This window comes from Portunus trituberculatus, chromosome 46 (genome assembly GCF_017591435.1).
Source record: "Portunus trituberculatus isolate SZX2019 chromosome 46, ASM1759143v1, whole genome shotgun sequence".
NCBI classification, from domain to species: Eukaryota; Metazoa; Arthropoda; class Malacostraca; order Decapoda; family Portunidae; genus Portunus; species Portunus trituberculatus.
In genome coordinates, this window is record NC_059300.1 from 31030237 (window position 1) to 31045621 (window position 15385).

The following is a 15385-nucleotide window of genomic DNA, read 5'->3' on the forward strand; positions in this document are numbered from 1 at the left end:
ATTTCTTAATGGTGAATTCCATCTCCCATCTTTTACTCCATTCCCATAATCAATCTAAGTCCTACTGTAGAGTTTTACCATCATCGTGCAGTCCAACTTTCTTCAAAAGTTTTGCATCATCTGCAAAGAAACTCATATAGCTTTCTACTTCTTCATCCATGTCATTTATGTATATTGCAAACATAATTGGGGCCAACACAGAATCTTGCTGAACCACACTTACAACTTTCTTCCAGGTGGACTCCTTATCTCTAATTGTCACTCTCATAGTTCTTCCAGTTAGGAAATCCTTCATCCATTCCAGCAATTTTCCTTTTATTCCCCCCTATATCTTCCAGTTTTCTTATTAATTTTCCGTGTGGAACTTTATCAAATGTTTTTTTCAAATCTAAAAATACACTGTCAACCCATCCATCTCTTTCCTGTGTTATGTCTATGACTCAAGAGTAAAAGCATATAAGGTTTGTTTTTTGCATGATCTTCCTTTTGTAAAGCCAAATTGTCTTTCATTAATTATATTTTTTTCTTCCAAATGTTTGGTCCATCTTTCTTTGATCACACATTCAAGTATTTTAGCTATTGTACTTGTTAGGGATACTGGCCTGTAATTTGTTGGGTTCTATTTATTTCCTCCTTCATATATTGGCACAATATTGGCTTTTTTCCAGTCTTCTGGTACTTTTCCCTTTTCAGTAGAACATTTTATTATATTGTATACCTTATTTGCCAGCTCTTTACAGTCTTTCAATATCCAATTTGCAATTCCATCCGGACAGTGTGATTTTCTTACATCTAAATTTCTTAGTTGTATCATTATTTCCTGCTCCGAAATAATGATGTCTCTCATCGCAGATTTATTTCCTAGTTCTTCATAATTAATGTCCTTTTTCTCTTGTAAAAACTTCTTGAAAGTGTCTGTTCATTATTTCAGCCATTTCCAATTCATCGCTGTATTCATTATTTTCATAAACTAGTTTCTCTATCTTGTGTTTGTTTTTTTAACTTTCCGTTTATTATCTATAAAAAATCTTTGGCTGATCCTTACATTTTTCAATTATGTTTTTCTCATAGTTTTTCTTTTCTTCTCTTCGTATTTTAACATAGTTATTCCTTGCTCTGATGTAGTCTTGCCACTTCCTTGGACGTTTGTCTTTTCTCCATATCTTCCACGTTCTATCCCTTCTATCTCTTGCTTCTTTACATTTTCTATTACACCATTCTTCCTTATATTTGTCTTTAATTTTCAGTCTCGGTGTGTGAGTGTGTCTAACCACATTGACACTCATTACTATGTTTTGTGCAGCAGTAGGATGCAAGTTGAGTAATTCAGAAAATTGTATGGTGCTGTAATCTCAATATTGATGTTTACCATGCTTACAGAAGGTGTGAGGGTGAGGTTTGAGCCAAGACTGTGCTTAGTGTATGATGAGGGGATGGAGCTCCATCATAGCCTTACTGAAGGGTAAGTATGGGCCTTACCTGTTTGTATCCAATCCAAACACTAGTGACAATGGTCCTCTCTCTCTCTCTCTCTCTCTCTCTCTCTCTCTCTCTCTCTCTCTCTCTCTCTCTCTCTCTCTCTCTCTCTCTCTCTCTCTCTCTCTCTCTCTCTCAACTGGATTTGCATATGGTATTTCATGCTTTTTATTGTTTTTTATGGGGCACATATTTAAAGGTCTTGGAAAGTGTTCGTTTTTTTTTTTTTTTTTTTTTTTTTTTTTTTTTTTACTTAATTTTTTTTCTCAATCTTAAATTTGCTATGTGATTGATCACTTTATGATTGGATAACCAAGAACATAGCACAGTTGTATATTAAGGAATGGATAACCAAGAACATAGCACAGTTTTATATTAAGGAATATCTGTACTGTAAATAGAGCCAGTAAATACACTCTTCCCAATAGAGAACATCCAGAACGGCCAGAACGCATCCGTCGAGTGTGGGAAATGCTGAGTCGAGTGGGAGTGGTGGAGCGATGCCGTGTCCTGCAGGTAGGAGGAGGGAATCTGAGATGTTGATGGTGTCACTGTTCATTAAGGTCTATCTTTTTGGGTAATTTTTTTTTTTTTTTTTTTTTTTTTTTTACATTACAAGGGCACTGGCCAAGGGCAAACAAAGTGTTGGAAAAAAAAATCCCGCTGGTTGCCAGGCCCTGTGTAGAAAGAGAAAAAACAAAAAAAATCTAAAAGGAGGGTCCAGTTAACGTACGAGGTGTCTTGACACTCCTCTTTTGAAAGAGTTTAAGTCATAGGCAGGTGGAAATACAGACACAGGTAGAGAGTTCCAGAGTTTACCAGTGTAGGGAATGAAGGAGTGAAGATACTGGTTAACTCTTGCATTAGGAAGATGGACAGAATAGGGATGAGAAGAAGTAGAGAGTCTTGTGCAGCGAGGCCGCAGGAGGGGGGAAGGCATGCAGTTAGCAAGTTCAGAAGAGCAGACAGCATGAAAACAGCGGTAGAAGACAGATAAAGATGCAACATTGCGGCGGTGACTTAAAGAATCAAGACAGTCAGTTAGAGGAGAAGAGTTGATAAGACGAAAAGCTTTAGATTCCACCTTGTTTAGTAAAGCTGTGTGTGGATCCCCAGACATGAGAGCCATACTCCATACACGGGCGGATAAGGCCCTTGTACAGAGCAAGCAGCTGGGAGGAGAGAAAAATGGACGAAGACGCCATAGGACACCTAACTTCTTGGAAGCTGATTTAGCAAGAGTAGAGATGTGAAATTTCCAGTTTAGATTTTTAGTGAAGGATAGACCGAGTGTGTTTAATGTAGAGGAGAGGGAAGTTGAGTGTTATTGAAGAAGAGAGGATAGTTGTCTGGAAGGTTATGTCGAGTAGATAGTTGTAGAAATTGAGTTTTGAGGCATTGAACAAAACCAGGTTTTCTCTGCCCCAATCAGAAACAAGTGAAAGATCAGAAGTTAGGCGTCCTATAGCATCTCGCCTTGAGTCATTTAATTGTTGTTGGGTTGGGCGTCTGTTGAACGCTGTTGAATAATGCAGGGTGGTATCATCAGCATAGGAGTGGATAGGGCATTGAGTCAGATTTAGGAGATCATTGATGAATAATAGAAAGAGAGTGGGTGATAGGACAGAACCCTGTGGAACACCACTGTTGATAGTTTTAGGGAAGAACAGTGACCGTCTACTACAGCAGCAATAGAACGATCGGAAAGGAAACTGGAGATGAAGGTACAGAGAGAAGGATAGAATCCGTAGGAGGGTAGTTTAGAAATTAAAGATTTGTGCCAGACTCTATCGAAGGCTTTCGATATGTCAAGGCCGACAGCAAAGGTTTCACCGAAGTCCCTAAAGAGGATGACCAAGATTCAGTTAGGAAAGTAAGAAGATCACCAGTAGATCTGCCTTTACGGAAACCATACTGGCAATCAGAGAGAAGGTTGTGAGCTGATAGATGCCTCATTATCTTCCTATTAAGGATAGACTCAAAGGCTTTAGAAAGGCAGGAAATCAAAGCTATAGGGCGGTAGTTAGAAGGATTGGAGTGGTCACCTTTTTAGGGACAGGTTGAATGTGAGCAAACTTCCAGCAAGAAGGATAAATAGAAGTAGAGACACAGATGAAAGAGTTTGACCAGGCAGTGAGCGAGTTCGGAAGCACAGTTTTGAGAACAACAGGAGGGACTCCATCCGGACCGTAAGCCTTCCGAGAATCAAGGCCAGAGAGGGCCAGGAAAACGTCTTTATAAAGAATTTTAATTTTAGGGATGAAGTAGTCAGAGGGTGGAGGAGTAGGAGGAATATGCCCAGAATCATCCAAAGTTGAGTTGGTAGCAAAGGTTTGAGCGAAGAGTTCAGCTTTAGAAAAGAAGAGACAGCTGTAGAGCCATCTGGATGAAGTAAAGGAGGGAAAGACGAAGAAGTAAAGTTGTTAGAGATATTATTGGCTAGATGCCAGAAATCTCGAGAGGAGTTAGAATTGGAAAGACTTTGACATTTTCTATTGATGAAAGAGTTTTAGTAAGTTGGAGAATAGATTTGGCATGATTACGGGCAGAAATATATAGGGCATGAGTTTCAGCAGTTGGATGGCTACGGAACCGTTTGTGAGCCGCCTCTCTATCATTGACAGCACGAGAACAAGCAGAGTTAAACCAAGGCTTTTTAGCTTTAGGGTTAGAGAAAGTATGAGGAATGTATAGCTCCATGCCAGAGATAATCACCTCTGTTATGCGCTCGGCACAAAGAGAAGGATCTCTGACATGAAAACAATAATCATCCCAAGGAAATCAGAATAGTACTGCCTTAGTTCCTCCCACTTAGCAGAGTTAAAATGCCAGAAGCACCTCCGCTTAGGCGGGTCCTGAGGCTGCACTGGAGTGATAGAACTGGTAACGGAAATTAGATTGTGGTCGGAGGAGCCCAACGGAGAGGAAAGTTTAACAGAGTAAGCAGAAGGGTTGGAGGTTAGGAAAAGATCAAGAATGTTGGGCGTGTCTCCAAGGCGGTCAGGAATACGGGTAGGGAACTTCACTAGCTGCTCTAGGTCATGAAGGATAGCAAAGTTGAAGGTTTGTTCACCAGGTTGGTCAGTGAAAGAAGATGAAAGCCAAAGCTGGTGGTGAACATTGAAATCCCTAAAATGGAGATCTCAGCAAAAGGAAAGTGAGATAAGATGTGCTCCACCTTGGAAGTCAAATAGTCAAAGAATTTTACATAGTCAGAGGAATTAGGTGAGAGGTATACAGCACAGATGAATTTAGTTAGAGAGTGACATTGAAGTCTTAGCCAGATGGTAGAAAATTCTGAAGATTCAAGATTGTGGGCACGAGAGCAAGTGGTGTCGTTACGCACGTATGCGCAACATCCAGCTTTGGATTGAAAATGAGGATAGAGCAAGTAGGAGGGAACAGAAAAGGGGCTGCTGTCAGTAGTCACAGACAACTGTGTTTCAGTTAGGAAGAGAAGATGAGGTTTAGTAGAGGAGAGGTGGTGTTCCACAGATTGAAAATTAGAACGAAGGCCACGAATGTTGCAGAAATTGATAGTGAAAGTATTAGATGAAGTGTCAAGACACCCAAGGTCGACAGCAGAGGGCAGTCCGACCTGGGGACATTTATGGTCCCCTCCCCAGAGGGGGACTCCGAGGCAGGGCGTGGTGAAGCCATTATTAAATTTTGATTTGAAGAGAGTGTAAAAGTGTAAGGTGTTGTAGTGTAGTGTAGGAAGTAGTAGAAGTTGTCTTTAGAGGGCAGGCTGCAGCTGCTCAATTGTATAAATGAGACCACAAAGGGAACCGGGAAGAGAGGACACGGGGAATCACTCAGTCTGCAGCACTGCCTACATCCCCGTAAGTACCTCTCCTGGAGTATTCCACCGGGCGGCAGGTGACTACTGCCTACTCCAATGTTAGAGACTCCAGTCTATACTATATTTTTAGTGCAGATCTATTTCTTTAAGTATTCTACTCAATACAAATGTTTCTTTTTTATTTGTTTCAGTTTGTTTTTTGTTTCAATGTGTGTATAATTCTTGCAATACTAACACTTTCATCTTTGTGATAGTCACGGCGGGCCCAGCATGAAGAAGTGGAGCTGGTGCACACTAAAGAACATGTGGAGTTCATGTATAAACTGGAGTCCATGGATGAAGAAGAGCTCCAGATCCTGCAAGAGAGCTACAAGTCTGTTTACCTTCATCCAAAGACCAATGACTGTGCTCTGCTTTCTGCTGGCTGTCTGCTGCAGGTATAAGAATTGGTTAAAGTACATATGCAGAAGTTGTCACTTCATGTGTTCTTCCCATAACTTGTCTTCTTCTGTCATGAAAAGAGAGGATGGAGGGAGACTGGTTATTATTGACCCATTTAGAAAATTATGTTATTTTTTTTCCTTTTTTCTTTCTTTCTCATGTTTGGGATGTTGTTGATAAGAGGAATAGGTAAAGAAAAGAAGGGTAATGAATGAGAGGGGAATGAAGAGGAAAACTAAGAGAGATAAAAGGTAGAAAGAAGCAGAAAGATTAGAGGAGGATAAACTCACTAAGATTTGTGAGTTTCAGGTAGTGGAGGAAGTGTGGCAAGGCAGGGCAAGGGCAGGTGTTGGGCTAATACGACCACCCGGCCACCATGCCGAGCCAGACCAGCCACATGGCTTTTGCTTCTATAACAATGTAGCAGTAGCTGCCAGGCATGCCATTCACAACCTGGGATGCCAGAGGTAAGTGATCCACATAAAATTGTCTAGTTTTGCTATCCAGCATGGGCTGCTGGTAGGGGGAAAAGTGGGAAGAAGACAGAAAAAGTGGGGACAGCTTTGACAACTTTTAGTACTCAGCTGGCCATGGCTCAGGGTGGCAGTACATTACAACCTGTGTTGCCCTAATCTGTGCTATACTGACTCAACCTGTGTAATTGTGTATTAAGTAGACTATTCTTTATTACTGTATAATATGTGAATTGCATGTTTTAGAAATCTTGACAAGTATTACTGCTGTAACTGCTACTGCTACTGCCATGACTATTAGTAATGGTGTTGCTGCTTCTACTGGTGGTTATTATAGTTACTGTTCAGAAGTAATTGTTTTTTCCACCACTTGCATAAAAACACAAGAAAATGAGAGAAGGTGCAAGAGACTGCCAGGCCTACACATGGCAGTCCCTGTGTGCTTTCACCCACAGGGTACTGATAGTTGACTGGGATGTGCACCATGGCAATGGCATCCAACATGCTTTTGAAGAAGAACCACGAGTGCTGTATGTGTCCCTTCATCGCTATGACCATGGCCTTTTCTTTCCTTCCTCTGAGGATGCCAACTTTGATCGGGTGGGAAGAGGTCCCGGCGAGGGCTTCACCATCAATATCCCCTGGAACAAGGTGAGACCACATACACACACTTAATCATTATCAATATGGCAGTTAAGTATGATACAGTATGTTTGGAAATATGTATTTATTCTTATCCTTGCATGCTCTTATCCTGTCATATTCCACTCATCCATTGTAATCTATATAGAGACAAAAACAAAGATATCATTTGTAAATAGAAAAAAAAATGTATAAACCAAATGGAACATACAAACCAACCAACCAAACAAACTTAATACTCAGCTGTTTTCCCTTTATCTTATATCCTCATTATCATCCTTATGTCCTCCATTCTGGCTTAGCTTTCTCTTTGTTTCTCCATGTTATTTCTATGTGTTCAAGTTTAGTTGGTTAGTTAGTTAGTTAGTGTGTGTGTGTGTGTGTGTGTGTGTGTGTGTGTGTGTGTGTGTGTGTCTGTGGATGTAAATGTTTCCTGATATAAAGTGCAACAAAAAACAAAGTGGGTTCTTTGTTATTTTGTATTTATTTATTTATCTATTTTTAACTAGGTACATAGAGGGGAAAGGATGATGGTGAGTAGCATTTTTTGTCTAATAATTATATTAGTTGCATTATGTAGATTTTGATTGGTCTGTGTGGTAGATATGTATAGTCCCTTAGATTTTTATTTATTTGGTTATTTGTTTATTATGTTTTCCATCTTACTTGACAGTTATTTACTTATTTTTGCTATCCTCATTTCCATTCCATTCATATGTATAATGAGTTAATAGCTCTCTCTCTCTCTCTCTCTCTCTCTCTCTCTCTCTCTCTCTCTCTCTCTCTCTCTCTCTCTCTCTCTCTCTCTCTCTCTCTCTCTCTCTCAAGTCCTTGGTCTTTGTCTTACTTTTACAACTTTGCTCTAGTTTGCCATCAGGAAGACAGATGGGACACACAGGGGAAGAAGGAACAAGAAGGCTATGGTAGTTTCAACTTTAAATGGAGGAGAATTACTATAGCCTTCCTGTTCCTTCTTCCTTTCTTCTTCACTTTTTACAGCATGCAAGTAATACAGTTTCTGTATTATTAGCCCCTACCACAGAATAGGGATGTATTCCTGTGGTTCATGATATTATGCCTTTTCACCTTGGAGTGATGATGTTAAAAATGTGAGTGATCTGTGTACGAGTGTGGTGGTATGTCTGCACCACCCACGTGAGATTGCCAATCATATTTTTATAGGTCAATAGAGAACAGTTGAATAAATGAATTTGTGAATTAAACCACATCATTTATGTATTGGCTGACATGAAAACTGGTATTTAATTGCACTCTTTATATCTTACAGAGTGGCATGGGTGATGCAGAATATATGGCTGCCTTCACTCAGGTGATAATGCCTGTAGCCTACCAGTTTAATCCTCAGTTGGTTCTGGTTGCTGCAGGTTTTGATGCAGCTCGTGGAGATCCTCTTGGAGGTTTGCAGAAATTATTTTTACCTGTATAGACTTTCAGGGCTGGGTTTGCATTTAGAAATAGAATTATGGTTTTTATCTTTTTATTATAATCTTATCATGATATGTATCATTCATCCAGAGGATAATTAAGTTTGGAAATGCATGGCAATTCTAGATAAAGATTAGTAACAGTTCTCTTTATGTCATTGTATCATGTGGAAAGTCACTATTCATGATACTGCTCTGGAAAATATCCATCGTGAATGACAAGGATTTGTTGTATGAAACCATTCCCTGCTGCTTTATTTCCTTACAATGTAACATTTATTTACTGTCAGAAGTCATTAAATCTTCTCTTCTCACATTCTTGGTAACAGTACACTACATGATTTTCTATAGGTTGCCGCACAAGTCCTGAATGCTACGGTCATATGACATCCTTGTTGGCTGGGTTAGCGGAGGGTCGAGTTGTGTTGGCACTTGAGGGAGGCTACAACCTTACCACTATCAGCTACTGTATGACACTGTGTGCCAAGGCTCTTCTTGGTGATCCAATGCCCCCTCTGGAAGCTCAGCTGGTGCCCAATAAGAGTGCTGTTCATACCATAAATGAGGTCATCAGCGTCCACAGCAAATATTGGTCAGCGCTCTGCTTTCAGGTGTGTTAATTGCTGCATTGAGAGACAACTAGTACCTTTTCTCTTCTCTTCCATCATGCATAACACTCACAATCTTAAGGAATTCATTAGTAGAGAATAAGAAACAAAGTCCCATTTGCTTATATAGTATACAAAATTTTAGTACATATCTCATGTCACTAATACAATTGTTTCAGTTGTTTTAATGGTACAGCTTTAATGAAACTTGTTTAAAATCATTGTTAGATTTTGTTTTCAGAAATCATCATATAGGAAATTGTTTTGCAGGTTGAGCTTCCATTGCAAGATGTGTTGCAGCAGGGATGTGGTGGTGGCCCTCAAGGAGTGGACTCTGGTGTGTCAGGATCAGAGGCCTCTCTTTCTCCCTCCCCAATCTCGATTCCTTCCCCTGTTAAATCTCGTGATTCATCTCCCTCCACCACTACCACTACCTCCCCCTATGTCTCAGCTCCCTCCTCTCCTGCCAAGCCAATCTTTATGGAGTGTGAAGTAAAGACCAATGATGTCCAGGAGTGTTTGTCAGACAGTAAGGAGACAGCTTCCTCAGTAGGGGCAAGGCCTCGTACCCAGCAGCCAAAGAAGACACCTAACAGGACACCCCATAAACCCAGGCAAGCATCAAACCGATCTGTTGATAGACAGAGAAGTACCCCTAAAAAACATGGCAAGGTTGCTGCAGCCATGCAAGCAGCAATAGCCAGCCAGAGCTTAGTGAAAGGCCCCACAGGTGTTGTTTGTGTTGAGAGGGACAAAGGAGGTAGTCTTGCAGAGACTATAGTTAACCAATGTCAGGCACTTGATCTGTGGCAGGCATGCAATGTTCTGTCATCCCAACCAGCTATGAAGGCAGAAGTCTTTCCAGAGAAGATACTACAACATCTCTGCTCCGCCAATGTAGTGAATGGACTCCGTGGGGAGCGCACAGGGGATGCTTCATTGCAGATTGCTGGAAGTGTGGCAAAGCTTCTGCAGGAAATTCTAGATGGTAAATTTCAGAATGGCATGGCCTTAACGGAGGCTATGGATGGCCTGCACAGTGGTGTGGCCTTGGCAGTGCACTCAGTGCTGAGTATCCATAGCAAAGCTCGGATGGTGGTTGTGGACTTTGGCAACTGTGTTGAGCCAGAAATACTAGATCATTTGTTCTCACATGAACCACGAGTTCTGGTACTTTCTGTGCGTCAGTGCCAGTATGCCTCAGGATCCACTTCTAGAAATAAAGGAAGATATAGTAATGTTCTAAGTGTAGATATAAACTGCAATATAGCAGAAAGTAGCCATGATTACCTAACATTAGTTCATCAGTTGCTTCTGCCTGTGATTTATGAGTTTGGGCCACAGATGGTGGTAATGACAGCAGCATGTGAGTGGAACATCTACCCTGCATTCCTACCAAACATGGCTGGACTGTTTTTGCCTGTGACAAGTGATCGATTGGTGATGGCTGTGGAAATAGACCAACAGCGCAGTATAGTTGTTAATGAGGGTATAGTAGGTGCTCTCAGCACCCTCTTAGGCAGGCCATACCATCCAAAAATGTCACAATCTGAAAGCCTTAGGCCAGAGGTGTGCCAGACTATACTAGAGGTGATGAAGGCCCAGCAAGGCAATTGGAAGAGCCTGAGATACCATGCCCTGGCGTCACTTGTGACATCCTCCACTGGAAAGCAAGAATCATTACTACCGAGTCATCTTCAGCAGCAGACCATCAAGCCGCAGGAAGATGCTTTGCTGAAACCCAAAGGTACTAGTCACTTACTTTCATTAGTATTGTTTGGCACTAAAAAATGTGAAAATCTGAACTCTTGTTTTGAACATTTTAAAGCATGTTAAATGAAGGCCTATCTGCCTTCCATTTGATACACCCTTCCACACTTTTATGAGGTTATGAATAATTTGGTGATATAGATTAACCCATCTCCTGCATGATAAGGTCTAGCTCCAGAATAAAAAAAAGATATATATCCTTACCTTATAATTAGCCTGATAATCTAGGTTAAGTTCAAGTGACATCTTTTTTCTCATTCAGAGCTAGAGTGTTTCAAGGAGGGGCAGTCTGTGTGTCTTGTGTACAGTGAAGCCATGAAGGAACATCTTAATTATGCAGACTCCACACATCCAGAGTGTCCAGATAGGATCAGCTGTATCTTTGAGCAGCTGTGTAACTTTGGCATTGTTGAACGCTGCCAGCGTCTTAAGGTGAAAAGAATTGCTTTTCTGTATGTTCAAATGTATCTCTTTAGTCATCTTAATTGTAGTACCTGTTTATTGAAATATTTTTTTTCATTTAAGGATAGATAATCAATATGAGAGAAGTTGCATTTATAGTATTCATTGGCTTATTAGACATGGTCCAATTTAGACAGGACCTTTCTCTAAAAAATTATTTATGATTAAGTTTTTTATCATCATTCTTTATTTAAATCCTGTTGACTGTCGTCAGTCATGACTAATACAATGTTATATATTGTGTTGTGGGGAATGTCAATGTATATATCATCTTTGTGTCCACATTAGATTCAACATTTCCATTGTTCTTCATTTAATGAACCTTTATTTGACAGGCAAGGGAAGCCACTTTGCAGGAGTTGGAGAGGGTACATTCCAGCAGACACATTAAATTTATGTCTGGTCTGCAAGCCCTAAAACCTTCTGAGCTGCACCACTTAGAAAACTCCTTTGATTCCATCTACCTGCATCGCCGAACCAACCGTTGTGCTCTCCTGGCTGCTGGGTCTATCCTTACAGTGGGTACCTTTTCAAGTTATTCTCATAATACAACACAGAATGTATTAGGTCGTTGTTTTCTGATAATCTGCAACCTCTCCCATGTTTACTTTCACTTTGAGTTCCAGCAAGGATTAGGTTATTTAGCTAACAGTGACAGTATATAGATTTGGAATAGGGTGAAGGAGTAACATTGGAAACTTGGCTGAAGAAAACTGAAGGAATTTAGTAAAGTTATTTTATAATGAATTAAAAATTTGATGACTAGCATGAATTTGAAATTATGGCAATGGTAACTTTTTACAGAATTCTCTCACGATTCTTTTTCCAGGCCGTGGATTGTGTGATGTCAGGCAGCTGTCAGCATGGTGTAGCTGTAGTGCGTCCACCAGGCCACCATGCAGAGAGGAACAACCCGTGTGGCTTCTGTTTCTACAACAGTGTGGGTGTGGCTGCTCAGCATGCAGTTACTAGCCATCACTTACAAAGGTGGGTCATGCTTGCTTCACTTGCTAGAAAAATTATACTTTTAAATATCACATTCCTAACATGTCATGAAGTATCATGATAATTCCTCTTTCTTTTTTTAGATTTGTCCTTGAACCACAGCTGAAGATTGACTGCTCCATTCTTTTAACCACTGACCCATAACTTTCATTGTCCATCCTTCTAAAGCTTTTTTTTTGAGTCTCCTCATCAGAAATCTAGCAAAAAATATACACCTGTGGTGTGTTCCAGAGTGCTGGTCTTGGATTGGGATGTGCACCATGGCAATGGGACACAGCACATGTTTGAGTCAGACCCACGAGTGCTGTACATATCAATTCATCGCTATGACAATGGGAGGTTCTTTCCTGGGAGTGCCGATGCCAACTACAACCGAGTTGGGCTGAAGAAAGGGAAAGGCTTCAATATCAATATTCCTTGGAACAAGGTGAGCTCCATCTTTTTTTTTATCTATGCCAATAATTTATCATTACTACTTTATTGATAGGAAACACTTATATATGAAATCAATATGTAACACCAATTTCCATGTTAAATGCAGAAAAATAATAAAAAAATAAGGAAATAAAGGCATCTGTTAAGTGAGTTGTATATCTTCTTGATTTTCTCTCTCTCTCTCTCTCTCTCTCTCTCTCTCTCTCTCTCTCTCTCTCTCTCTCTCTCTCTCTCTCTCTCTCTCTCTCTCTCTCTCTCTCTCTCTCTCTCTCTCTCTCTCCACTTTTACAATAGGAAGCAGGGTTTGATAAAGGACTTTTAAAAGAACCATTTTCCTGGTTTGATTTATACTCGTAGATGATGTATTGTCCAACACTATGAAAAGTATTCCCATGTTTATTCTATATATTTGGGCATGTTGTACCAGATCATCTCGCTCTGAGTAGGTAAGCATTCCACTAATTTCTTATCATTCATTTCTTTTCAAATATTGATACAAGCTTCTGACTACTTACATATTTAATGCTGTAACTTTTTAATATACAGTCAGATTGTCACTAATGTGCAACTTGAATTGCATCTAATACAAGGGATCACTTTGCCTTCCTAAGTCACACTGTAATGCAGGGATGAACCACAAGCTATAGAGATGTCCATAACACAGGGCAGAGTAACACTAATGCTAGGGAAGGGTGTGAATGTAACTGTCATTGCCACATGTAATGATAAATTGATAATACCAAGCATGCTGCCACCACCACCTACTAGCACTACCTGCTGTGATCTCAGTTTATACTGAGTTATATGCTTTTGTGCTTGGAAATTGTGGAATTCTATGAGAATCTGCAGCCATGAGAGCATCCTGCTTACACCACTAGAAAAGTATTGCTCATTTGTATTGAGTGATAAAGGCCAGAGCTTTGCTCCCAGATGTTACGTTCACCGGTTAAACTAGTAAGATTGGCATCGGGGAGCCGGTGAACAATAACAATAAAAAAAAAAACACTGCAGGTTCAACTGGTGAGGAAATGCAAAGGGGCACTTTAAAAAGCTATTTTAATAACCCATAATGAAACTGACACATAGATATAACATGAAACATGAAACACAGGAAAATGACATACACATATACATATAACACAGTAATAGATACAACAATAAAGAACCCAACTTAATACCTAACAATAATCCTAATCCTATATGGAGGCAATGTGGAAAACACAGGACGAGGGGAAGTGATACTTATGCGGTGTCGCAGTGGTGAAGTGCTGGGTGATGGTTGATCCCACGGTAGACCCAAGAGGCGTTGTGTTCACTGGTTGAGGCCTGGACCTCAACTGACTTCCAGAAAGCCAAGAGCTGGCTTAACACTTCCGGTTGAGTCGAATGGGGCCGCGTGAATCCAACTTCGGGACAGTAGCAGGGCTTCATGAAACGGTGACGTGGAGGGTTCATGAGACGGTGGCGTGGAAGGTTCACGAGACGGTGACGTGGAAGGGGAGGCGGAGAGGTGGCGAACGAGGTAACAAGCGGAGGAGGTGATGATAGTGGAGTATGTTACGGGCGGGCCGTAACACAGATAACATAGTGAGTGTGTGAATACATGAGATGTGTGGACATATGAGGTAATGTCAACAGTTTGCATTCATCAGCTGTGTTTGTAAACAATGGTTTGATGTGATTTTTAATATTTGTGTTGGTTTTTATTTATTAACCTTTACATTTTTATGAGCTTTTACATATTTGCTACTTTCTGTTATATACACATATAGGCAGTCTGTAAACATTTTGTTAAAATTTTTTGGGAGCCTGTCTTAGCTTGGTGTGAATTATATGTAAGAGTGGCTATTAGCAGCAACCTAACTGTACTCTTGAATGATATATTATGCTTAATTTGCAATTAATAATATTCTTTCATAAAATACTTAAATCTTATATAATTGATAATTCACATAGTTATATTTTCTCCAGGGCGGGATGGGGGATGCAGAATACCTGGCTGCCTTCCTAGAGGTGGTGCTTCCTGTGGCCACTGAGTTTAATCCTCAGCTGGTGTTGATCTCGGCTGGGTTTGATGCAGCAGTTGGTGATCCCCTTGGCGGTGAGTCCAGCTCATGAGTCTTCAATAAAGATACAATATGGAAAGGAATATGTGTAGAGAAAAAGAATAGGAAACAAATTGAGATGTTGCAGTGTACTACAGTGTACAACTTTTGAACAGCTAAATATACCTACAAGTTGTGTACATACTATTAGTGTTTGAAATTTAAGAAAAGAAAAGAATAGTGGGAAAACTAAGGTACATGAATCATTTTTTATATATAATTAAATCATGGTGTGCTGTTACACATGTAATAAACAATTACAATACACTACAATAAGTTGAGTGTGGCTGTAATAGACTAATATCTGGGACAATGAATGGAGAAGGTTGATTCATAGAGGCTGATGGTGAAAGTTAAGGGATAGATGATTACACAGAATGAAATTATTTTCACATTAGCATGATACTTGTGTATAAGTAAAAATGAGTGATAATGCTAAGAGTAATAACATCTTTTCAGGATGCAATGTTACCCCTGAGTGTTATGGCCACATGACCAAGTTCCTAACATGTGTAGGAGATGGAAGGGTGATTGTGGCCTTGGAAGGAGGGTACAACCTGACCTCCATTAGTTACTGCATGACCTTGTGTGCTAAGGCCCTCCTGGGTGATCCCTTGCCTTGCCTCTCTGGCAACCTTACCCCTTGTCAGAGTGCAGTGGACAGCCTCATCAATGTGGTTGGTGCTCACTGCAAGTTTTGGTCTAGCCTCAACTTAAAGGT

At 40.3% G+C, this 15385-nt stretch overlaps 1 protein-coding gene across 9 annotated transcripts in view; it reads left to right on the forward strand.

Annotated features, from left to right (window-relative positions):
• Positions 1-15385, forward strand: part of LOC123520179 (histone deacetylase 6-like) — a 34162-nt gene that overhangs the window by 14818 nt on the left and 3959 nt on the right. For 6 of the 9 annotated variants that reach the window (XM_045282199.1, XM_045282200.1, XM_045282201.1 and 3 more), the window contains 15 exons: positions 1381-1462; positions 1905-1992; positions 5533-5715; positions 6029-6186; positions 6648-6843; positions 7344-7367; positions 8123-8252; positions 8631-8890; positions 9158-10634; positions 10920-11089; positions 11455-11637; positions 11949-12106; positions 12356-12551; positions 14531-14660; positions 15124-15383. In XM_045282199.1, the coding sequence (XP_045138134.1) occupies positions 1381-1462; positions 1905-1992; positions 5533-5715; positions 6029-6186; positions 6648-6843; positions 7344-7367; positions 8123-8252; positions 8631-8890; positions 9158-10634; positions 10920-11089; positions 11455-11637; positions 11949-12106; positions 12356-12551; positions 14531-14660; positions 15124-15383 (3695 nt within the window). The remainder of the gene's footprint in view (positions 1-1380; positions 1463-1904; positions 1993-5532; positions 5716-6028; positions 6187-6647; positions 6844-7343; positions 7368-8122; positions 8253-8630; positions 8891-9157; positions 10635-10919; positions 11090-11454; positions 11638-11948; positions 12107-12355; positions 12552-14530; positions 14661-15123; positions 15384-15385) is intronic. The other 3 variants (XM_045282198.1, XM_045282204.1, XM_045282197.1) reach the window with 2 other exon arrangements.